Here is a 24,874-nt window from a genome sequence, read left to right as displayed (position 1 = left end):
TACCCTGACTAATAGTATGATATCTACTGGATTTATATAGTTATATCATTTTGGCTCCCATCCCAAGGACACTTTACTGAGTAAGAGCTGCTGAATAACATGGGACTTACTTCTGAGTCGACCTGCTTAGGACTGCTCCCACAGTGTCCTTAACAGCAGTCCTCCTAAGTAAATCAGTATTGTTCCTAGGATGCAAGTGGTGAGCTTGGAGTATGTTGGCTGGCTAAATGTTTCTTAATCAGCTTGTGCCAAGGAGGAGAATTTAAACTAAGAACACTGTTGTTCACAGCTCATCCTTTAAGCCACTACAGGATACCAGTTCTCACCTCTGAAATGATACCCATCCTTCCCCTCCTGCTTATGCTGCACAAGTACTGCAGCTCCAATATATGGCCAAGAACTCTCTCTCTCTGCATTTTTAAAGGACACCTTTTATAAAGATATAAAACTCCTGATCCCTTTATTTGCAGCTATGAAAAAAGCTGTTTGTTGCTAAAATAACACTGGACAGGTACTGAAAGAAAGTGGGGAAAAGTGTGATCCAACCCATACCAAAAAAGAGGTTCTAAAATTAACCTCATGTTACTACATTAAACTACCACAGGATTGCTGTATTACTTGTAAGAAGGAGATAAAACTTTTAAAAAGGGGTTCTTGTTACTGACTGGTAATGGTGGTGGAGAGTGCTGCCAAGTCACAGCTGATTTAGGGCAACCTCAAAGGGTTTTCAAGGCAAGTGACATTCAGAGATGTTTTGCCATTCCTTGGTAATCTCCCATCCAAGTACTAACCAAGTTTAGCTTTTGCTTAGTTTCTGAGATATCATGAGATCAGGCTAGCCTGGGTCCTGCTTATTACTGACTGGTGAAATAGATCCTAGTTACAGGCTAGCCGGTAAGATTTTACATGGCTGCCAGTTGGCTCCTGGATGTCCAAATCCATGTTTTAACCAAGGATAGTATATTACGTGACCCCACAGGCACAGGACAGCAGCTGTTACTACATCTTGCCCTAAACTGTTAATTACCAAGGAATGATGGCAACCATAATCTGTGTAATGCTGATTTCTTGATGTGTAAGAAGACCTATTTAGCAAGTAAACCAGATGGGAATATATGCAGGCTAGCAGTAGTGCAATTTTGCACACTATGCTTTTGTTTTAATACAATGCAGTTCTTTCCTATGGATTAGCATGCTCATCTTTCTTTTTTAAATGGGAAATGGTGGATGGTCCATCCATACACTTTTGGGATTTTAGGCTACCTAGCCTGAGGACACTAGAATTTCCAACATCTTTTTATGTACTTGGAATATATTCATTCCACATCTAACATTTTTTCATACAGATATGTGAACACATGAAGCTGCCTAATATGAAATCAGACAATCAGTCCATCAAAGTCAGTATTATCTACAATGACTGGCAGCTGTTGTGAAGATCTTTCACATCACCTACTACCTGATCCTTTTAACTTGAGATGTCAGAAATTGAACCTGCAACTTTCTGTATGCCACGAATGTCCCACTGAGCCACAGCCCCTTCCCAAGTACACACAAATCTTTCTTCAAACACATAAATGTGTTCATGTGGAAGAGCTTAGTTGTATAAATAGTGCACTACACAATGGATCCAGATTAGACACTTCTACAGATGCAAAAATTTCCACTCATGAAGTATGTTTCCACCTTGCCCCTCCCAAGGCAGCCTCAAATGCCCCTTAACATCCTGTTCTGGGAGGAGAGGGACACCTAGAAATAATATTCCAGGCATTTAAAGGAGGTAGAGGAAGGGAGGAATCGTCCTCTGAGAGAAGAAATTCTTCCACCTATGGAAAAGTTAGCCCAAATCCAACCCATGGTGAACCAACTGCAATCTTCATCACTGTTGCTGAATTCTTTCAGTTGAAGTCTTATGAAAGACAACACTTCATTCAGACTACACAACAGTCAACAAGTGCAGAGTTTATATTGAAAAGTCTGGTGTTTTGGGGCTGCAAATGGATGGCTCAAGGCTCCTTTGACAAAGACTGTTGCACAATTGTGGAACTGGAATATATGAAACTACAATACATCATGTCAGCCAGATGACTGGCCCATCTAGCTCAGTACTGTCTACTGTCACTGGCAGCAGCTCTCTAAGGTCTCATGCAGAGGAAGGCCTTTCCCAACAATAGATTCTTTAACACAGATGCAAAGGAACAAGCTTGGGAACTTCTGCAACCAAATAAGATATGTACATCCTAGTTCACATTAACTTTTTCCATAGGGTACCCACATACTGTCTGGGAGACATAAAAAGAGCTCTGCTGGACCTGACCAACAGTCCATCCTGTCCAGCATCCTGTTTCACACAGCAGCCAACCAGTTGCCCTAAAGGGACAACTAGCAGGACACAGAGGCCAAGGCCTTCTCCTGATGTTGCCTCCAAGCACTGGCCCATGCTGATATTAGTAAATGGAATGCAAGCAGTAGCCACAGCAGCTGTCTCCCTGGGCTTCATTTTACATAACAAGCATGTGCCAAGGAAGTTAAAGGAAGCATAACTGCAAGCACAACACACATACATACACAGAGGAGGGAAGTTCTTCAGACCTGATGCTGCAGAAGGGAGAGAGGCCAGAGCATGCAGGCTTAGAGCTCGCCAATGGGGAGCTGTCTGGCACACCTCTAAATTTTTCTGTACTTTTGTGAACTTGTAAACAACAAAGAAGCCACCAATATTAGAGCTTGCTGAATGACTTAATAGCATCCACATTGAAGAGTAGGGGACAGACATTTTAGATTAGTTTCTTCAGTCCACATTTGCCTTTCTTTGTAATTAAAGTATATATGTTAAGAAGTGCTTAATGCATACTTTTAAAGGCAGCCTTGCAACTTTAAATGTCAAACCAAACACACATTATACCATGGAAGTTCAGGCAACTTAACAACCACTAAATACATTGTGCAAAAGATGAGTGTCTCCCACTGAGAACTGGAAAATAAAATTTGTCTTAATAACTCAATGACTCATTCATTTGGCCACCTGCTGAGACGAGGAACATCACTACTACATCTACATCCTCAATATTTATTTGGCAAATTCAGATGCAGTCTCTTATACCCCTTGTAAAACAGAAAAGGAAAGACTGACAGGTTGATTTGTTTTCCATGTGTGTAGTGTAGCCAGGAGATCCTATGAATGTAGAGCTGCCAGTTCTAACTCTTTAGCATTATCCAGGGTGCTCCACAAGTTGAGCTAGAATGGTCATGCTTCAGTATGGCTCAACAGCACCCATGTCCACAAACTTGATGTCCAACTCAGCACAATTGTAGTAAATCCACTCTGACCTATTGGCTACTCGCATTGATCTTCTTCGTGGTCTCTGTGCTTCACACTCATGGGATAGAGCGCCTGCGCCAATCCCCAAATTGGTACCTAAAAAGCCCGGGATCTTTTCACGCTCAGCACCAGCGGGCATGCGCAGACGTCCCAGCGCGAGAATACGCCAGTTCCTTTCTGACCGCTGCGCTGAGAGGATCTCTTTTCATGTCCTCGGTCGGTAAAGTAATCTTTGGATTATTTCTATTAGCTGTATATAGCCCGTTTGTTTTTTTTCTTAGTGTAGTTAGTTAGTTGATAAGATAGTCAGTGTAGTTTAAATAAAAATTGTTGTTCGACTTTGCCCTTCAGGGCCCCGTTTCCCCCCCATCTTTTCCCCCTCAGTGTTATTCTTGTGTGGGGTTTTTTCTGGCGTCTAGGGAAAGGCGTTGGGGATTTTTTAAAGAGGTGCCGTTCCTGCGGAAAAAAGACTGCACCCCCGGACGGACATAGAGAGCTCGAGCCAACCACCATAGCTCGTTGTTTCCCACCACTTCCACCGTGGGATCAGCGCCAGTGGCCTTCTCCCTACGCCTATCCATACCCACCGTATCAATGGTACCCTCCTCGTGAATTCGTTTATTGGGACCTGTCTGAGGCGTCTCACCTGTCAAGGATTTCACAGCACTCTCGGCGGCGTCCAGCGGTATCGGTGTCTATCCTGCCTGAAAGACGTGGCGTCATGGTGGAAGAGGTCCAGGCTTGGTCGTCGGTGTTGATTCGGTCACCTGTGAGAGCTTCAACGCTGGTGCTTTCCGAACACTTGAGAAGGAGGGAGTCTTCATCGTCGGACTCCGAGGTCGGTACCGACAAGCCCTAAAGGGCTTTGGAGTCTTTGCCAGTGTCGCATACAGCTGAGGATCTTCCCATTTCACCATCGGAGGATCTGAAGTCGTATGGGGACCTGGTGAAGAGGATGGCACTCTCCCTCTCCCTCCCAGGGACACAACCGCAACCTGTTGTAGACGATACCGTATTCGACATCATGCAGCAGGATACGTCGACGGTGGTTGCCTTGCCTATTACGGAAGTCATCTTACAGGCAGTGAAGGAGCCCTGGGCGAAGCCAGCTTCAACACCTGTGTCATCAAGGAGACTGGACCACATGTACCGCGGCCAAGAGGCTGGTGCCGAATTCCTTTTCACCCACCTGAAGCCAAACTCGGTGGTTGTATCCTCCTCATCAAAGGCTCGCAAGACGCACTCCTCCCCACCAGAAAAGGAGGGAAAGAAGCTGGATAATGTGGGAAGAAAGTTTTATTCAGCTGGAGCGTTGGGGATCAAGGTATCTAACTATGCTGCGTGCATGGCTAGATATCAATACTCAGTGTGGGAACAACTCACCCCCCTCCTGTCTTCCCTGAGCGAGAAGAGGTCTGCTGCGAAGAAGCTGCATAAGGAAGGCTTTGCTGTAGCCAAACAACAACTGGCTGCAGCAAAGCACATGGTAGATGTGTCAGCGAAGACAATCATTTCGACTGTCTGCCTCCACCACCACTCCTGGCTCAGATCAACAGCTCTTCAGCAGGACACCAGGGCCTTCGTTGAAGATCTGCCCTTCGAGGGAGATGGCCTCTTTAGCTCGACCACAGACAATGCTCTTCAGGAGATGGATAAGAGCATAAAAACATCGAGGAACCTGGGTGTCCTGGTTTCTTCCAGGGCCACTAAACCAAAACAGTGGCATAAACCCTGGTCCAAGAAGCTATATCAGAAATTCTCCCCAGAACAACAATGGAGACCTTGCTCTGTCCAACCTGAGAGTAGGTCCCCATACAGGGAGAACAACAGAAACCGCTAAGCTTCAGCCCAGACCACTGGTAAGTCTAAGGGTGCTCGTCCACAAAAGCAGGGCCTTTGACTTTCTGGTAGCACGTGTCACTGCCCCCACTTCTTCTACTATCCGCCTCTGCCCATTCCTTCCAGCCTGGGAGTCCATCTCTACGGACAGATGGGCTCTTTCCATCATCACGGAAGGCTACAAAATAGACTTCGCTCAGATTCCAAACCAATCTGTGGTAATCACCACACCCCCTTCCCCACCTCTGCTGGCGGAGGTGAGCAACCTCCTACAGAAACAAGCCATAGAACAGGTCCCGGTGGAGGCCAGAGCAGGAGGCTTTTACTCTTGTTATTTCCTGGTTCCCAAATGGGATGGGGGTCTGAGACCAATCATGGACCTTCGAAGTCTGAACTAGTTTATTCTGTACCAGAAGTTCAGAATGTCCACTCTGCAAACAATTCTGCCCCTCATCAACCAAGGGGACTGGATGGCAACGCTGGATCTCAAGGATGCTTACTTCCACGTCAGCATCCATCCTGCGTTTAGGCGTTTCCTTCGGTTTGCAGTAGGTTCCCACCACTTCCAGTTCAAGGCCCTTCTGTTCGGTCTGTCCACTGCACCTCGGGTGTTCACCAAGATGATGAGTGTCATGGCTGCTCATCTCCGGCTTCAAGGGATAGTCGTCTTTCCATACATTGATGATTGGCTCCTTGTGGTGGAGTCGAAAGAAAGTTTATCCAGCCATATTGCCACCACTCTTCGTCTTCTTCACACCTTAGGGCTGCAGGTCAACTTGGAAAAGTCACATCTTACTCCATCACGGACATAGGACAAAGTACATAGGGGCTTTGCTGGATACGAACCTTCACCGCGCCTTTCTGCCTCAGCAGAGAGCGATGGACATCATCATCCTTGTCAAGCTTTTACAGAGTCGGAAGTGGGGCACGGCTCAGCAGCTGCAGCGGATGCTGGGGCTGATGGCGGCAACTTCAAGCGTGCTGTTATTTGTGAAGTTGAGGATGAGAGGCCTGCAACTGTGGTTTCTTCGACAGTTTCGACCCTAAAGAGACTCACCTCGGAAGAGGTTTGTAATTCCACCTGTGACACTCCGAACACTGCAGTGGTGGAAATCAAAGGACAACATTTATCAGGGAGCTCCCTTCCACCTACCTGCAGCAACAGTGACAATCACCACAGATGCGTCTTTGTGGAGATGGGGGGCTCACATGGACTCTGTGTGTGTGGGGGACCTTTGGCCTTCGAAATTGACTCACTGTCATATAAATTACCTGGAACTGCTGGCAGTTCACTTTGCTCTTCGGTCTTTCCGCCCCATAGTGGCGGTGAAGGTTGTTGCCCTGCTAACAGACAATACTACTGCCCTGTGTTATATCAACAGGCAGGGCGGGACAGTTTCTCGACAGCTCTGTGTGCCGGCACTGAAACTGTGGTCGGAGTGCCTGCAAGGCTGCGCACCTCCCAGGGGTGCTCAATCTGCAAGTGGACTCATTCAGCAGAGGTGCAGCTTCCCCGCATGAGTGGGAGATACAGTGGCGCTTCCTTCAACCTGTGTTTCAGCTCTGGGGGTACCCTCAGGTGGATGTGTTTGCCACAGCCAGAAACCGGAAGTGTCCTCTGTTTTGTTCCAGAGGGGGCACGGATCTAGAGTTGTTGGGAGACGGTCTGCTGTTCCCATGGGAAGGTCGGTTCCTATATCTGTTCCCACCTCAAGAGTTGTCAACAAGATCGCAAGAGAGAGACCATGCTGCATCCTGGTGACACCATGGTGGCCTCACCAGAACTGGTTCCCAATCTTGCTTCAACCAGCGAGGGGGGTCTTCTACCAGTTTCCGGCGGAACTGGACCTTCTGTCGGCTCAGGACGGTCTTGTATTCCATCACAACGTGCCTCACCTGATGCTGACAGCGTGGTTCATCAACCCTGTGAGTTCTCCAGCAGAGTCCAACACGTCTTCCTAAACAGCAGGAAGTTGTCTACCCGTGCTTCCTATGATAGGAAGTGGCGGAAGTTTCTTCAGTTTTTAGTTGATCCTGCAGTCTCACCCCAACGGGTGGGACTATCGGTGATTTTTAAATTTTTGTTATCCCTGCTGGATGCTGGCCTTGCCTTTTCATCGGTTAAAGTTTATTTGGCAGCAATATCTGCGTTCCATGACCCAGTTGAGGGACATTCAATTTTTGCACACCCTCATTCTAAGAGATTTTTGAAGGGTTTGCTTAGGCTTCATCCTCCATCGAGAGCACCCCCACAGTTGTGGGACTTGACTTTAGTGTTGGACAGGTTGACTTGGCATCGCTTTGAGCCAATGGCCACATGTTCGTTACAGCTTCTATCTTGGAAGACTGCTTTTTTGGTAGCCATCACATGAGCACGCCATGCAGGGGAGCTCACGGCTATGCGTTGTGACTACCTATATCTAGTTTTTCAGGAGTCTGGAGTGTCGTTAGCTCCTGATATTTCTTTTCTCCCCAAAGTGGTTTCTCAGTTTCACCTTAAGTTAGAAGTTTGGTTGCCCATGTTTTATCCTACACCTTCCTCGGATGAGGAACGTAGGTGGCACACTCTAGATGTTAAGCGTGCTTTATTGTTTTATTTGAGTCGCTCCAAGAGTTTTCTTAAGGACCAGCATCTTTTTGTTTCTTATGCTGCTCCTAAGTTGTGTTCCAGAATCTCATCTCAGCGGCTTTCAAAGTGGCTCACTGTGACTATTAAACTGTGCTATTTGTTGGCAAAGAAGCCGTTGCCTGGGCCCATTCGTGGACACGCTACAAGAGCAATGGCGATGTTGGTGGCATTCCTGAAAGGCGTTTCCCTGATGGACGTGTGCAAGGCTGCCACCTGGTCCTCTCCACATGCTTTCATGAAGCACTACGCTCTGGATGTGCATGCTCAGCAGAGGACTCGTCTGGGAGCTGCGGTGCTGCAAGCTGTCTCTTCTGGTTGACCGTCTTCCCGCCTCCAGGTATGTCTTGCTTGCTAATCTCCCATGAGTGTGAAGCACAGAGACCACAAAGAAGATAGACAGGATGCTTACCTGTAACTGTAGATCTTCGAGTGGTCATCTGTGCCTTCACACGACCCGCCCTCCTTCCCCACTGCTGACAGTCTCCCTCCAGTAGGGGCTTCCAGCGGTCAGGAAGGAACTGGCGGGATCCTTGTGCTGGCGCCGGCGAGCATGCATACTGGGATGCCTGTGCATGCCTGCTGGTGCCGAGCGCAAAAAAATCCTGGGCTTTTTTGGTACAGATTCAGGAATCGGCGCAGGTGCTCTATCTCATGAGTGTGAATGCAAAGATGACCACTCGAAGATCTACAGTTACAGGTAAGCAACCTGTCTTTCCACATTGCTCCCCCACATCTCTGAAGACAAGATGCTCTTCTTTGTGAATATACAAAGATCACTGAAAACAGAGAGTTGCACATCCACAAAGACACAGCTGATGTGGGCCAATCCAGGTTATGATCCCAACACCCAGCAATAAGATTTGCCCAAATTCTGCAATCACAAAATTTTGATCTAGGGAATGGATGGTTGTGAATTTGGATGCAGTCAGTTCCACCCAATATCCATAACCTGATAAACACCAACGAGAGGCCCTTAGGATTTGACTTGCCAGGTAAAGTATGGAAGACAGCCAACAGAATACAAACAGGCTTTCGTAGTTGTGCAGACCTGTTGTTTTAATGGGGCAAAATACCAGGACCTGAATGTGATTGTGGTACAGCTCGCCAAACTATTTTCCATCTGTCACAGGAATGTAAGTGTCATGCTTTCCAGGATGCTGTGATGGAGTTCTTTGAACTCCCTAGCTGAGATTGAGTGGATTGATAATCTAGATATCAGTATTTAGGGGGATTACCCAATTGGTCAGCATATCCACTGCATCAACTTGGTTACATATTATATTATTATATACTTCCTGTGTGTAACTCTGCCATACGATAATAAATTAATAATGCACCTAAACCTTGGCTTATCCTTTCAAGTTTTTCCACAAAACTAAGGACTAGAACCTTAACCTTAGTTCCTCTTGTAACCACAATACCTTAAAATGCAACCTAAAGATCCAAAATTGTTACTAAGTGGAATAATTCCCACTCCTGCTAGAAAAGGTGCATATTGGGGCCTTGGGTTCTCCAACGTCTACTGTGCCTTTTCTAAAAAGCCATCCTCAGATTGAGTTTTCTCCCACCCTAATTGTACTCCTCCAGCTTCCCTGCATCCTACCTGCATCCAACCAGCCTCCATCTTCTGCTCCCTAGCAGTGTACTAGCTTTAAACTCTGCTAATAAGTGCATTAAAATATGCTCTGCTTTCCTGCCAGTTGGTTTTGAACAATTTGGATTGTGAATGTGCTTGATGGATTTTCTTAGCTTTGGAGCCTGGATCTGAAAGAAATTTCCTAAGAGAAATCCACTCTTCCCACCTTAATTTTAGTGCAGCCAAGACAGCCAACACTTTTAGCCCAGCCAAGGCAGCCAACCAAGGCTGCTTTACAATAGATGTATGGACTATTCAAACCTAAACCCAGCCTAATATCTTCACTCAAGAGCCTTGAGAATTACAGGTATTTCTCCACAGAATTTATACAATCTGGAAGGACTTGCAAAGCCATCCTCACTCCTGCCCTAGGTGGCCAGGGACACAAAACTGTCAATAATAATGGTCTATATGTATGAACACATTAAAATATTTAAGACTGTCTTCCTCTTTGGAATTGTTGGACATGCTTTCAGATTAAAAGCCAATTGTCAGCTTCCTCAGGGAGTTGGAGAGAGCAGTAGGCCTGGCAGAGTGGCACCATCTCATATGAACATCTACCAAGTCTGGTCACTGGTTCATTACTGCCCACTCTGACTGGCAGCAGCTCTCAGGCAAAGGAGGGCCTTTCCCTACATCGCTGAAGGTAGCATGGACTGAATTTATAAACGTCTGCATGCAAAAAAATGTGCACTATCACTGAGCAATAGCACTTCCTCCTAAAACATGAGATTACTGAAAGAAACAACTGCCTTTGATTCCCATCACAGGCTTGGATTCCATGGAAAATTTCCACTAATCAAGAGGAAGGTGACTTTTTTATGAATCTCCCTTCTAGTTGCAGATCTCCACCTCTTTCCTCATGCTGTTCCTTGGGGGAGGGATCCATGTCCCCTAGAAGCAGCATTTGGGGGATACAGAAGGGCAGAGGTGAGAAAGTTCCATTCTGCTGATTTACCCGTCTCAAACAAGAGGACTTCCCCATCAAGCCCCCCCCCCTCCCCACAGTTGGACAGAAATACCAATTTCTCCACTTCTGGTGGCCACTGGGCCTGCAGTTTGACACAATAAAGCATCATACCTTGAATAAAACTTTGTTGGTCTTAAAGGTGCCACTGGACTCTAACTTACAGTAAAGCATATTCATTCAGCCACTAAATGTTGATAAAGACAACAGAAAAGACTAGAGATTCAATTGTGCCCTAGAGGAAACAGTCTAGGAGGACTAATTTCTTATGAATGGATGAATAAACACACAGAAATAGGATTGTCCCAGACACAGATATGGTCCTGTCCTTTGTCTCCTCCCATCTACACCTCAGAAAGTAAGTAGCAGTTAGTCATTCCCTCTTTTCTTTGGTTAAGGCTGCAATCTAAGACACAGTTACCCAGAAGTAAACCTAACTGAACATAGTAGAAGTTGCACCTTTAAGACCAATGAAGTTTTACTCAGAACGTAAACGTCCATATGCAGGCATACTTCTTAAAACAAGGGAATTCAGACCAACACTATAGGAATAACTACAGGAATAACTATAGGAATAACTAAAGTATGTTGCCAATCTATGTTTATCAGCAACCCAAATGAGAATCATGGATAGAATTGGAGAGATTGAAACAGAAGTTTCCATGATGACCAGCCTCCAAAGGAAGCACTCATAGACCACTTAAAGAAGTAGAACATTTAATTCCAAAATGACTTATAATAAATCAAATTTATTAATTTATTAATAAATAAATTTATTTTAAAAATTAAATTTATTCCTATAGCCCACTTGGATCTATCTAACTGAACATAGTGGGACTTCCTTCTGAGTAGACATGCACAGGATTACGCTGTAAGTCTCTTAGACTTGTTCTCAATTTCTCAAAGCACAAGGATGATTTTAAAAAGAAAAAGGCTCTCTTAAATTGGGGTGGGGAAATCTAGTTAAGATCACAAAAGATTTGCACTCCAGGGAAACAGCTCGATGGTCTGTAATCACTACGTTGCGAACCATCTGTTGCTCTCACAGTTTATGGACAAGGAATTGTAAGAGAAGACTCTCAATCAGAACCATCTGTTTTTAGAAGGGAAACCAAAAATAGATATTGGTCAGAGCTGCCGAAGAAAGCATGTGCTGAAGGGCAGCCATTAGCAGGGCTAAAATGGGTATATGAGCAGAGGCACATCTTAGCTTGAGGTTGGCTGCTTGAGGAGGGGAGGATCCCAGTTATGGTTCCACATCGTAATCTCTTTCCACAGCAGTGCTGGCTAATGAGAGCCTTTGGTATGAATTGCCCCTCTTGCATCATTTTTTCTTGGGGGGAGGGGGTTCTTTCAAAGTTAACTTTTAAGGTCCCAAGGAAAGGCTGTCATGTATTGTTTTATTTTCTTTTGGAGAGAACATATGATTTCTATATTTGAAATCAGGCTGGCACAATACATTCCACACACAAATCAAACATATAGTGAAAGGCTAAAAAGAATGAGGGAAGGGGAATGGAGTCTGAATGTAGTCTGAGCTAAGAAGTTTTAAAAATAGTTTGCTATTTTATGCAAATACACAAAGGAACACAGAATTATGTGACTGGCATAAATTAAGCAAATTAATGAGTCTGTGTAATTTAGTCTGCTTCTATTACTTATGGAAAGACCAAGGAGCTACACAGGATATCAAAGGACTGGACCTCTATTTTGGCCATCAAAGCTTTGCTCCACAGTTCCTCGGGCCCCCAAGGTTACATCAGGCATTTTCAAGCAATTCGGAAATTTAAAAAGTTTTAGATTCTTAGGAATTTGAATTTTGCAGCCATTTCCACATTCTGTGGCTTTTCTGCTTCTTCAGGGAATTGTAGCATTCATATTCAACCCTGGACAAGGCAGAGTAATAGGAGGACACATAATCAACTCCTGGGAGCAGTTCATAGGGGTAAGACTCTAGAAAGGTGGCTTCAAGTCTGGTTGCCATTCAGAATCGGAAATACCAGAATTAATGTCTATATACCAGTTGTTCTTAAACAAGGTATCCATCCTAAGCCTTTGGAATAGGACACCAAATGAATTTCTGAATGGAAGTCTTCATGAGAAACCTTCTCAAAGCCTTAATTGCCATCGCTCCAACACTTATGATAAACACAAAGACAGACAAATAAGTAAGTCAGTTTGGTGTGGTGGCTAAGTGTGCGGGCTCTTATCTGGGAGAACCAGATTTGATTCCCTGCTCCTCCACCTGCATCTGCTGAGTGATCTTGGGTCAGTCATAGTTCTTGAAACAGCTGCTTACACATAAGCAGCTCTTGAAAGAGCTCTCTCAGCCCCACCTACCTCACAGGCAGTGTTCCCTCTAAGCTGAGCGTGAGCTAGCTCACAGATTTTTAGTCTCCAGCTCACACATTTTTGTCTTAGCTCAGGAAGGATGATCCCAGAGCACAATAATTTATGCAGTAGCTCACAACTTCAATGCCAGTAGCTCACAACTTCATAAAGTAGAATTATTGCTCACAAGACTCTGCATCTTAGAGGGAACACTGCTCACAGGGTGTCCGTTGTGGAGATGGGAAGGAAAAGCAGATTGTAAGTCACTCTGAGACTGCTTCAGGTAGTCAAGGGTGGAGTATAAATCCAATCTTTTATCTTCTTCCTCTTTAGTTTTACATTACACCACGATAATACAACAAAGGCTACATACATCTTTGGACAGCAGTGATGTCATGTCACATTATCCACATCCATGCATGTTCAAAGACTGGCTATTGCAATGCATTCTAAATGGGACAGCCCTTGAAGATGGCTCAGAAGTTGCAACTAGTGCAGAATGCTGTAGATTGCCTATCAGCTGCTATGAACAAACGGGAATGCATTTACCTGGTTCTCTGTTAACTACACTAGCTGCTGCTGAGATTCTCAGCCCAATGTAATGTTTTTGTTAAAATTTCAATATTTATTTATTTATTCATTTTCAGTTCAAAGAATTTATTAAAATTAAATAATTATAAAGTACTGTAATGCGGCAGTTCTTAACTTTTAAAGCCTTCATAACCCAGGTTTAACATATCATAGAGAGCACCACGTCCCTGTCTGAGCCCTTTGCAGTTCTGCATCAAGAATCCTGCCAAGTACCCTGCTTTTGACAGATTAAGCTAAAGTGTCAGCAGTAAAGAATCAGGTCTTCTGGCACTCCCAGAAGTTTGTTAGGGTTCCTCCTTCCTAAGGGACCTAGCCACTGCCAGCATCAACCCTGCCAGCAGATGAGGTGGCCAAAGCTAGAAGCTACTAACAGGGGACACAGGCCTAAGGACCCAGCTAAAGGCAGGTGCAGGTAATTAGGAAAAAAACCAAACCATACTACAGGGAGATGGTTAACCTTGGAAACTGCTGACTGGAACTGAACTAATTAACAAAAAGGGCAATCTTGGCATCTCTTGAGTACTGACTCATCTTTAACAGCATGGATACACCATGGTACATGCTGCATGGATGGGGCTCTTGGCTTTTTTTTTTTTTTGAGGGGGAGAATTGCTCTGGGTATACTTCATTTACCTTCACCGTGTTTAATATGATACCTAACTGTTTAGAATCATCTACATTCACATCTGGGAAGCACTACTCTCATATTAAATCTCATTTGCTTGCCTTCAGTGACATCACTACACAGCCAAATCTGATCAGCTATATAGCATTGTAACATCAGCATACATGCTCCCTGACAAGCTTGGATCACACTAGAAAGGGAAAAGAAGCCCTAACCCAGTGGTGATGAACCTATGGCATGGGTGCCAGAGGCGGCACTCAGAGCCCTCTCTGTGGGCACACACGCTCTCTCGCCCCCCCCCCGCACACAAGGCTTGGTTCCCCCCATGCTCCGTGGCCCCCCTCCTCTTCAGAGGCGTGCCGAGCCGTGCTGCGCCGAAGCTGGACCCTACCAGCTTTGATGTGGTGGCATGCCTTCTAACTCTTTGAAGCCCGCACAGGAGAAGGCTTCGCTCTCCCTCACTTCCGATTTCAAAGAGTTAGAAGGCGCGCCAGCCACATCGAAGCCAGTAGGGTCCAGCTTTGGTGCAGCATGGCTTGGCGTGCCTCTTAGGAGGAGGGGGGCCATGGAACATGGCTGCATTGCAACTCTGGGGAGGGAAGGCGGGGGGCAGGCCACGGGGGGGGGGAGCTGAGCCTCATGCACGAGGGAGGCAGGGAGCGTGCGTGCCCACAGAGAGGGCTCTGAGTGGCTTGGTTTGGAGAGGGATTTAAAGAAACAAATGTTTTCTCCAAGCTGGCTGATGGGGCGGTGGGGGCTTCGAGAGCCACACAATAGTTGCGAAAGAACCATCTGTAGCTCCCGAGTCACCGTTTGGCCACTCCAGCTGGTAGCTGGAGGTTGCTGGCTTTTACAACTGATCTCCAGGTGACAGAGGTCAGTTCGCCTGGAGAAAATATCTGCTTTGGAGGGTGGACCCTGTGGCATCATACCCTTCTGAGCATGGGTGCAGAACAGGGCTGCCAACCCCCATGTGGTAGCTGGAAACCTCCTGGGATTACAACAAATCTCCATGCGATAAGAGATCAGTTTTCCTGGAGAAGATGGTTGCTCTGGAAGGTGGACTCTGGAGTCATACCTCATTGAAGCTCCTCCTCTCCCCAAACTCAGGCTCCTTCACCCAAATCTCTGGAGTCATACCTCATTGAAGCTCCTCCTCTCCCCAAACTCAGGCTCCTTCACCCAAATCTCCAGGTATATCCCAACCCTAACTGGGCCTCCATCAGAGAGACAACAGGGCACTCCAACAGAGAGACAACAGGGCACTCCAACCTTTTTGAGCTCGTGGGCACCTTTGGAATTCTGACGTGTGGGGGGAGGTGCAACCACAATGCAGCCCCCAAGCACAACACACAGAGGAAAATTCCTTGCAGTTGTTCCTGCAGTTTTAGGGAGGGGGTTATACGGGATCCACTAGGGCAGGGGTGGCCAAACTTGCTTAACATAAGAGCCACATAGAATAAATGCCAGACACGAACGTCAGATGTCTGAGAGAAGGAAGGAAGATAGATTGTGGGAGGGAGCAGGGAGGGAGTGGTGGAAAGAAAGCAACTTGAACTTTAAATGCATTCTATAATAATAATAACTTTATATTTCTATCCCGCCCTCCCCGCCAAGGCAGGCTTAGGGCGGCTCCAAGTCTCCAAGTCACTGGCTCGCTTGGCTTGAAGAAGTGATTTAAAAAGACAAATGCCTTCTCTGGTGGGGGCTTCAAGAGCCACACTATGTGTGTGAAAGAGCCACATGTGGCTCCTGAGCCACAGTTTGGCCACCCCTGCACTAGAGAGATGGGTATAAGGCACCTTCATGTTTTCATGTGGCCAAGTCCTGGTTGTGTTTCATATTTCAAAACTTGTGGCATGGTCCAAACTGAAGGGAAGAAGAGAGCATGGGTGTGTGGGGATTTGTGGGGGGAGGGGGGGGAGAAGAGATCAGGACCTTGAATCAAGCATGTTTTTTTGAGGGGATGTGAGTTTATTACAGGAAATGTTGGATCCCACTAATCTGGCAGAAATAGCGGCCGGGATAACCTCTGGTTTAGGAGTGGAATGGGAGGAACTGCAGGCTTCCTTGCTTTGAAATACTATGTTTCTGACAGCAGTATCTGAGCAGAGCTCTTTCAAGCTACCGGGACCATAAGGCAAATTGTTGATAAACTGTTTTTGAACAGTTGCACTGCTGTTCTGGTTTTCCAGAGCATCCCTGACAAGTGTTTATCCAGCCGCTGCTTAAAGACTGCCAGTGAGGGGGTCAATTGCACTGTTGAACAATTCTTACTGTTAAAAAGTTTCTCCTATGCCAGTCCTCTCCTCTGCTGTTAGCAGGAACAGCTCCCTGCCCTCCTCTAAGTGGCAGTCCTTCTAATTCTTCAAAAGAGTAATCATGTCTCCCCCCTCAACCTTCCCTTCTCCAGACAATATCCCCAAGTCTTTTCTCATTGCTCTCCATGGTTACACGGAAGTAATCTACAGTGAGCACTGTGGCACCTTCTCTCTACACATGCACAGAATTGCAGTTTGAGTTTTAGTTTTTAAAAAGATGATATTGGATTTATATCCCGCCCTTCACTCTGAATCTCAGGGTCTCAGATCAGCTCACAATCTCCTTTATCTTCCTCCCCCACAACAGACACCCTGTGAGGTAGGTGGGGTGAGAGAAGCTCTCTCAGAAGCTGCCCTTTCAAGGACAGCTCTGTGATAGCTATGGCTGACTCAAGGCCATTCCAGCAGCTGCAAGTGGAGGAGTTCTCCCAGATAAGAGTCCACGCACTTAACCTCTACACCAAACTGGCCCTCCTTTCTCACATCAGACTTTCTAGTTAATACAATTCAAACTATCCCTGAAGTTTCCAAGGGTAGCTGTGCTGGTCCATAGTAGAACAACTAGATTCAAGCCCAGAAGCACCTTAGAGACCAACAAGATTTGGGGGAGGGGGCACAAGTTTTCCAGCATAAGAACTCCATCGATTAGAAAATGGAGCTTTGACTCTCAAAAATCTTTTCTCTAAGGTGCTGCTGGACTCAGATTTATCCATATAAATCAGTGGACTCCTTTAATCAATTTAACTAACATCATGTATCCCCTGCCTTCCTCCCCCAAAAGGACACTGAAATTGTTTGACACACTCTCCCCTTCTCTTTTATCCTCACAACAAACCAATGAGGCGGGTTAACTCAGAGTATATTACTGGTCCAAGGTTTCCCAGCAAACTGCCAGCGCAGAGTGGGCATATTAATCAGGACCTCCCAGATCTGATTTGCACACCCTAACCACCAGCTCCCACTAAACACACTATATTTTAATGTATTCCTTTTTCCTAATGGCAAGCTAGAATGATGTTTATAATGTATGTTACATGTTCAAAAGTAAATTAGGTGGACAAGAGCATGTCTGGGAAAGGCACGTTCTCAGTTTAACCCAGACTTGCAAGCAACGGAGCAATGCACAGCCTCCATTTATTGCCTTATGACACTCTCACCATCATTCTCCCATTCTGACTTGTTACTATTTTGTTGATTTCCTAAGCAAATGCTATCCAGACCAAATGTTCTTTCAGTTTGTTAATTTCACTATGAGTTGTTTTTTCTAAACTAAAACCTCAGTATTCAGGTTAAATTGCCATGTTGGCACTTAGTGATAAATAAGTGGGTTTGGGGTTGCAGTTTGGGCACTCGGTCTCTAAAAGGTTCATCATCACTGCCCTAACCAGTAAAACAATGGTGCCAAAAACACAATAGAAGGGGAAACCCACAGCAATTAACAGCTTCAAAAATGGTGAACATTTATACACTTGTACCATTTGCACACTGTATCATGAAAGGGCAAAGAGTGGCTCAAGGACTGTTAATGGGATTTCTGTCAATTAAGCACCTTCACAGGTCTTACATGGACCAACTCACAAAAAGTGCTACTGGCTCATCTGCCTGCATAAATCCACCTCAGCAGTCAGCTTTAACAGAAGGTTTTGAAAAATAACTTTCCGAAGGGAACTGCTACCTTTCCCAAAGTATATGGCAGGTTGCAAAGGTCTTCATTCCAACCTCCTAATGTTGGTTAGAAATGAAAACTCAGGCTTTAGGCTGAAAAGGACAAGGAAAAACAGTGCCAGTAACTGATTGTCAGGGACCCTGCCCAGAACACGTATAGAAGTAAGTGCCCTGACCCAGCCTGGCCTCACAGCAATAAAACCTCATGACAAAATCAGCAGTTGGGAAACAATGAGCAGAAATCTAAAACTGTACAGGAAGCCTGGCTTGTCCTAAGACTGGCTTTCAACTTGTCTTGTGACCTTAAAGATCAGATCACTTGACCTCAGTGGTTTTGATTTGTGTTCTATTGTGGGACAAGCATTTTAACTTGCAAAATGTGTTCATTCTCTCTAGGTTTACTCAAGCTGAGAAGCTCTTTGGGTCAAACCATCTGTTCCTGAAGAACAGGGCCCTTTCCACTTGGTCTAATACCCCAGATGGGCTGCTATTGGGAACCTGTCCCCTCACTTCCCCACAGCACTGCATCTTCATGCATGCATCTCCTAGCTTCTTCCCAGCCATTTCTCATTTTCCTAAACCTGCTTTGCTGTGATGTGTTCAGAAAGGTCACAGCTAAACCTGTTAAGGCTGCTGTGAGGGCAGTAAAGTCCAGATTTTCTCAGACCCACCCATACAGCAGTCATGTCTCCTGCTCTAGTCCTTGAGGGGGCCATTCCCACCCCAAATGCTGCAGGGGACTTTAAGATTTTTAAAAACCACATATTAATAAGGGTATATCAATATGTCAATTTTCAGTTTAAAAATTATTGAAAAACACACACAGACCCAGTAGCCAGGGAAAGGGGACAGCCACTATGGGGACTGGATAGGGTTGGCAGCTCTGGAATAGGAAATTGCTGAAGACTTTTGAGAGTAACATGGGGAGGGTGGTGTTTGGGATGGAGAGGAACCTCAGCAGGATGTTATGCCATACAGAACAGCTTCCAAACAGCCATTTTCTCCAGGGAAACAGATCTCTGTTGTCTGGAGACCAGTTGTAATTCCAAGAGATCTCCAGCCACCACCTGGATGTTAGGAAAGAAAAACTGTGCCCACAAAACAGACTTTGTAATTGACTGGGAAAATATTTCTATTAAATAAGCATAACAGCATTTAAAAACATTCGCAAAGCCAAGCCGAGAGAGAGAGAGATAGTTTCATAGCAAATTCACAAAGTCCAGTGTCTCTTAAAGCAACAATTAATAAGTTCTTCCTGTGTGACTCATGAAAATCACTTCTCTTTTCCCAAAGTCCCGAAGGCACCAAAACTGAAGGCACTAGGAGTCAATGTGCAGGATTCGGTTCCAAATAATAAGTTTCCTTCACGTGGTTGCCAGCTAGAGGATCCACGTTCCGCTATACAAAGCTTTTTCACAAGCCGAAAAACAATGTTTACAAATTGCTCTCAAAGCATCATTTCTATACACCCACTTCTCAAAACATTTCTTCAACAGATGGCTTGGATTGCTCATGCATTGGCTTTTTGTTTATACCACTTGGATGTTGGCAACCCTAGGACTGGACAGGAAAATGTGGGGAAACCTACCACCTGGAAGCCCTGGTGCTTCTGTGCCACACTGGAACATACAGCAACAATGGGAGTTGTACAGGAAAGGGCTGCCATGTGTACGTCTCCCAGGACTCCTGACTCCTAATGACTGAAGATATACTGTAATTTTAAGAGTGTACACACACGGATCAGTCTCTCATTTCAACCCATACAATGAAAATATGAGTTTTCTTTTCTGCTGTCATATGCTGGTAAGACATCAGATGGACATCGGAAAAGCAAGTGAAGTCTAATGATGAAATGTATAGTCTGTGAGTGGGAAGCCACAAACTCGCTAAATGACCTCAGGCCAAGCCACAGGCCCTCAGGCCCTGCATCCAATAATCAACTATTATTCAAAGACAACAGGATGGTGATGTCACAGTCCTTTTAATGGTTCCTCATGTCTATAAGGCCCTGTTCTGCCTTGCCTTCTTTCTTTTTTCAAAATAACAATCCCAGGACAGGAGGCCAGAGGGAGGTCCAGCACAACATTGGGCCAATTTTAACAGTTCAATTGAAGGCCTAAACAGATTTGAAAGAAACAGGTGGGTAGCCATGTTGGTCTGAAACAGCACAACAAAGTTTGAGTCCAGTGGCACCTTTAAGACCAACTATTACAGAAAGGTAATTTGCATACACCGCAGAAATGCAAATCAGGGCTGCCCAGAAGGGAAGAGGAGGTTTAAGCCCGCTTCAACTTGATTTCAGGAACAGAAATCAAATTTCCTGCACTAGCAGTTTTAAAGGGTAGAAATGACAAGTTTGTGAAACTCAAAACAAAGAATACTAGCAAAACCAGGTCAAAAGTTATCTGGGAAAATCTGCTTTTTTCCTCCCTTTAAAAAAAATTTGTAACTTGCAGCCTGATTAAGAATTTTGGTGAGTTCAAAAAGCTTGCATTATATTTTTTAACACTTTGGTTGAGTCCTAATAAAAGATATTACAAAAAAAAAACGTGCATTTTCTGTTCTTTTAAAAGAACCTGTCTGTTCTCCTTTAAAACTGCTAATAATAGCATGGAGAACCAGGTTTGAATTAGCAAAACTGAGCAGAAGTTCAAGGGGTACATCACCTCTCCCCTTCCTACATGGCCACAATCCCTTTAAAGGCTGAGGGAGTTCCATGATACCTGTTTTGATCATGGACTACACTATTTCTAGCCCCTTAATTTATCTGTATCCCACTTTTCCCAAAGAAGTTATCCAAAGTGCTTACATGAATACTATTAAAATCATATATACAGTAAAAGTCAGTAACCATCACCATTAAAATGAATGGGAAAAAATTAAGCAGCAGAAAATTTATAAGTCAATGGTATAACATTAGCAAATAAAACAGAGCACAATCAGATCACTTTAACCAAAGGCAACAGGAGAGGTTTAGGAGGCCAGACTGAAAGCAGACAAGTTGAACAGAAAAACTTGGGGCCTGATGTCAACCAAGAAGGGGCTAAGAATATATTGGATTTATATCCTGCTCTATACTCTGAATCTCGGAGTCTCAGGGCGGTCAAAATCTCCTATACTTCCCCCCACCCCCACCCCCGATGTCCACAACAAACACCCGGTGAGATAGGTGGGGCTGAGAGAGGTCTTACAGCAGCTGCCCTTCCAAGGACAACCTCTGCCAGAGCTATGGCTGACTCAAGGTTGAGCACTCCAGCCACAGAAGGTTACCAACAAACCTACCTCCAAAGCCTCTCTCTCATATCTACACCTACAGGCACTGCTTACTGTACTAAGATACTAACAAACCTTTTATTACATCAACTGTCACAAACCAAGGAAGGTGTGCCATACTGACCATCAGTTCACGGAGCTTGAAATTGTTTTACTAACATCTCGTCAAGGCCTCAGCTAGTGAGCTTTACCAACATCCTTTTGAACTAGTATTGCTGGAGAGTTAAGCTGAGACCTTACATGCCTAAAGCATGTGCTCTACCACTGATAAAGGCCTCTCTTGTAAACACCCAGTATGAGTCCTTGAAGGTCCAGCTACTATAGCACACAGATTTCCTAACAGCATACCCTGTGAAGGCCATTCAGAACATTTCGTAGTATGACTTCAAGCAATTGCCACCCATGGGGGGTGGGTTTTTATGAGTTGGAAGAGTCTTTCTTTCCATGTGTTCTTCTGAAGTGCCTAATTAAGACCTGCAGATTCTTGCAATTTTGCTGAATGTCCTACTGCTTTCCCCCCATGTTTATTTAATGTTCTAGCTAATGAAACTCTGACAGTTTATAGCATGTATGACAATGAGGAAAAGTTTGAGGGTACAACTGCAATGTAAGCCATTAAGGTTTAGACAACAAAAGAAAACAACTACCTCATTATTTTTAATGTTTGCCTCCTGAATTTTTAATCAGTATTTAATTCCACATAATCTGATCATTATTTTTTTAAAAAGACCAACAACATTGTATTTAAACTGCACATTGTTTTAATTGAAACTCCTTTGTATTAAGGGTTCACACAAAGAGAACTTTTGTTCATCTGAACATTTGCTTATTTCTCCTATATTATTCAGATAAACTAGGCTGACCTATATTTGGTGACATCAATTGATGTAGATCTTTCTATAAAATACAGGCATCAGAGAAATGTGTAACTGGTTTTTCAGATACATTTTACTTGGGCCACTTCAGAGCTCTACCTCTTTGATGAGAACATCTGTATTTAAAGCACCCTGGCATGAGACTATACTAATCTACTGTCAGAGTGCTACAAAAGCCAGGCACTGCTATGTCTAAAATAATGCAAAAACTGGCAAGCCCAGAGTTGGAGTTTGTTATTCTTGCTCATTATGTCTGATCTGGAAGCGAGAGCAGAAATTTGGGATTTCCTTTCTTGCCTGAGCAGATGTGCTTGCACCCTTGTCTGCTGTGCTCTAGAACTATTCAGTCATTTCTTTGCAAATGTTTTGACTCCAACGATGATTTCAGGATAGAAAGTGATGCTTCCCTGGGCTGCAATAAACACACAGTCAGACAAAATGCCTTCCCATAACATTAGATGATGCCATTATTCACCAATCAGAGCTGGTGGTTCGTGTTGCCCATTCACCAATGAGGAGCAAGGCAGAACTCAAAAGAGGACCCAGCCACTTAGAACTAAAAATAAAGTGTCTCGTGGCTGGTTGTTTTCACTGTGGGATAGGAGTTTGATCAGGACATTAAAGGAAGTGCTTTTATTGTTTCTTTTAAAAATTGGGATGGGAGAGCAGCTCTGGGAAGAAGCTTTCCCCCCACCAAGTGTCTGTGTGACAAGGCAGCCAACGAGGTGCTTATGGCAAGCAGCTGTAGGGAGACTCCTCAACATAAACAGACATCTTTGAATAATTCACAGTGTGCACAAGTAAGCATGAAAAGAGCTAAAGCTTTGGAAAACACCATATGCTGATCTTCTCTCTCTCTCTCTCTCTAAAAAAGGACCTGATCTGCCTCTCTGAAGGTGTTGGATCAGAGAAGTCCTTACCTGTCCCGCAGTGTCATACAACCCAAGGAGATATTGCTTGCCACCAACAGTCACGCTGACTGCAAAACAAAGCAGAGAGAAAATGAAGCCGGGCACCCCAGAGAAGCTCTCCTTCTCTCTTGCTCACTCTCTTTCCCTCCACCATGAAGCAGCAGCGGGAGTGGTTTCAATTACTCTGCCAGACTCAACAATAATCATAAAAAACACAGACGTCCAACGAAAGGGAGGTACAAAGTGAAACAGCTGCCTGCCTCTGTGCAAAACAGTTTTCCCAAAGCACTTTTGGTAACAGAAGAATGGCCGTCAAGGCAGTGGATGCAACAAAATATGTCCTCTGTGTGAGTGTTTGCCTACCACAATTTGGGATATATATCCAGTCAGCCCACATCTCCTCCCGCTCTCTCCCAGTCAAATCAGAACGACGCCCCCTCCCCCCCAACCCAATACAACTGCATGGACTGACAAGCGTTCCATCCAGTTCTTTCGAGCAGCTTGGCTTTTGCAAAAGGGGTGACAGGGGTAACAAGGAAGGGCGCGAATCCAGGCACTGTACAGAAGGCCACGTCGGGTGGCAATGAGAAAAGGAAAGGAGGGTGAAAAGAGGAGGACTGGAAATAGCAAAGTTTTTGCTGAAGTTCCTGCGTTGCTTGCGGGGGGGTGGGGGGGGGGGAGCGAGCGGCACTGCACTTACTCAGCACTTCCCAGCCAGACACGTCTCCCCACACCACCACCACGGCCCATCTTTCTTACCTGCGTAATGGTCAAAGACAGTGGGCACATACTCCTCCGGGAAGGCGTCGTTGGCATAGCTCATGAGCAGGCAAGTTTTGCCCACCGCTCCGTCTCCGACCACCACACATTTCAGCATGACCGTCGCCCCCGTCCCATTGGCCATGATGCTTCCAAGCAGATCGTCATTTTTTGGGAGGAAAAAATACTTCTATATATGTCGATATCAAACAGAATAAAAAGGGTTCACAAGCCGAGTGGTGAAGAAGACTATTCTTGTACATTACCCAACCAGGAGCGTAGTAGCGTCTGCGGCCGGCGGGGCTCGCTCGGTCGCTTTCAGCAGACGCCGCAAATCACTGAAGATGGCATTTCTTCTCCTCCTCCCCCCCCCCCCCCGGTCCAATGCCAAATTTGGCTCTCAGGGATTTTCCTCCCGCTCGCCCCAGCTGGGCACGATGACACAGTGTCTCATAAGACTGGCCGCCCGGGCGGAACGGGAACTTTGAGCAGCAAACCCCGCACCACTTTCGTCCTTCGCCTCCAGGATTCCAAACTGCTTCCCATGTGCTGTGTAAACCCCACGGAGGAGAGGAGAAAGCCAGGCCCGGTCGCACGGCGGAGCAAGTGCGGTCCCACTTTACTTTCCGGCTTCCCTTCCCCCCGTTTGTCCAGGCTTCAGACACCACTTCTCCAAAATAGGGAAGGGAGGGGGAGCCAGCCCTGCAACCTCAGACTAGCTTGAGAGGAGAAAAGGAGGAGCAACGCCAAATAGCTAAAGAGTCGCTCAGGGCTTGTCTCCAAAGAGCCTACAGCACTGAGAAACGTTCACAGCTTTTGGAAACCGCCTCCTCCCCTTGACTTGGATGATGTAATCAATAAATACTAATAACGGAACATGTTTCCTGTGGATTTTGCAGCGGGTGTGTGTGACGGGGGGAATAAGATCGATAGATAAATATTATTCTAGCAACGTGATTTCGTTAGTTTGCTGGGAAGAGGGATACTTTGGATAAAGTGTAAAAAAGAGACATGTATGGAAACATTTTTAATAAATTAAAATGAAGTGAAGGAAGAGATAATCTGTAGGAATGTAAAACTAAACTCTGAAACTACCCACAAGTGTTCCTGAATTAAAACAGCGAGAGGAA

General features: G+C 45.3%; 1 protein-coding gene across 1 annotated transcript in view; it reads right to left on the bottom strand.

Moving 5' to 3' along the window:
* The window catches only part of LOC132577972 (rho-related GTP-binding protein RhoQ), a 47,141-nt gene extending 22,565 nt beyond the window's left edge, over window positions 1-24,576 (bottom strand). Inside the window, exons 1-2 of the mRNA XM_060247766.1 lie at window positions 23,745-24,576; window positions 22,995-23,053 (exon numbers count right to left, since the gene is read on the bottom strand). Of these exons, the coding sequence (XP_060103749.1) occupies window positions 22,995-23,053; window positions 23,745-23,889 (204 nt within the window). The 5' untranslated portion in view covers window positions 23,890-24,576. The remainder of the gene's footprint in view (window positions 1-22,994; window positions 23,054-23,744) is intronic.
* Between the last annotated feature and the right edge of the window lie 298 nt (window positions 24,577-24,874).

This window comes from Heteronotia binoei, chromosome 1 (assembly GCF_032191835.1).
Source record: "Heteronotia binoei isolate CCM8104 ecotype False Entrance Well chromosome 1, APGP_CSIRO_Hbin_v1, whole genome shotgun sequence".
NCBI classification, from domain to species: domain Eukaryota; kingdom Metazoa; phylum Chordata; class Lepidosauria; order Squamata; family Gekkonidae; genus Heteronotia; species Heteronotia binoei.
The sequence above is the reverse complement of the archived record's forward strand: the minus strand, read 5'-3'. Positions and strand labels throughout refer to the sequence as shown.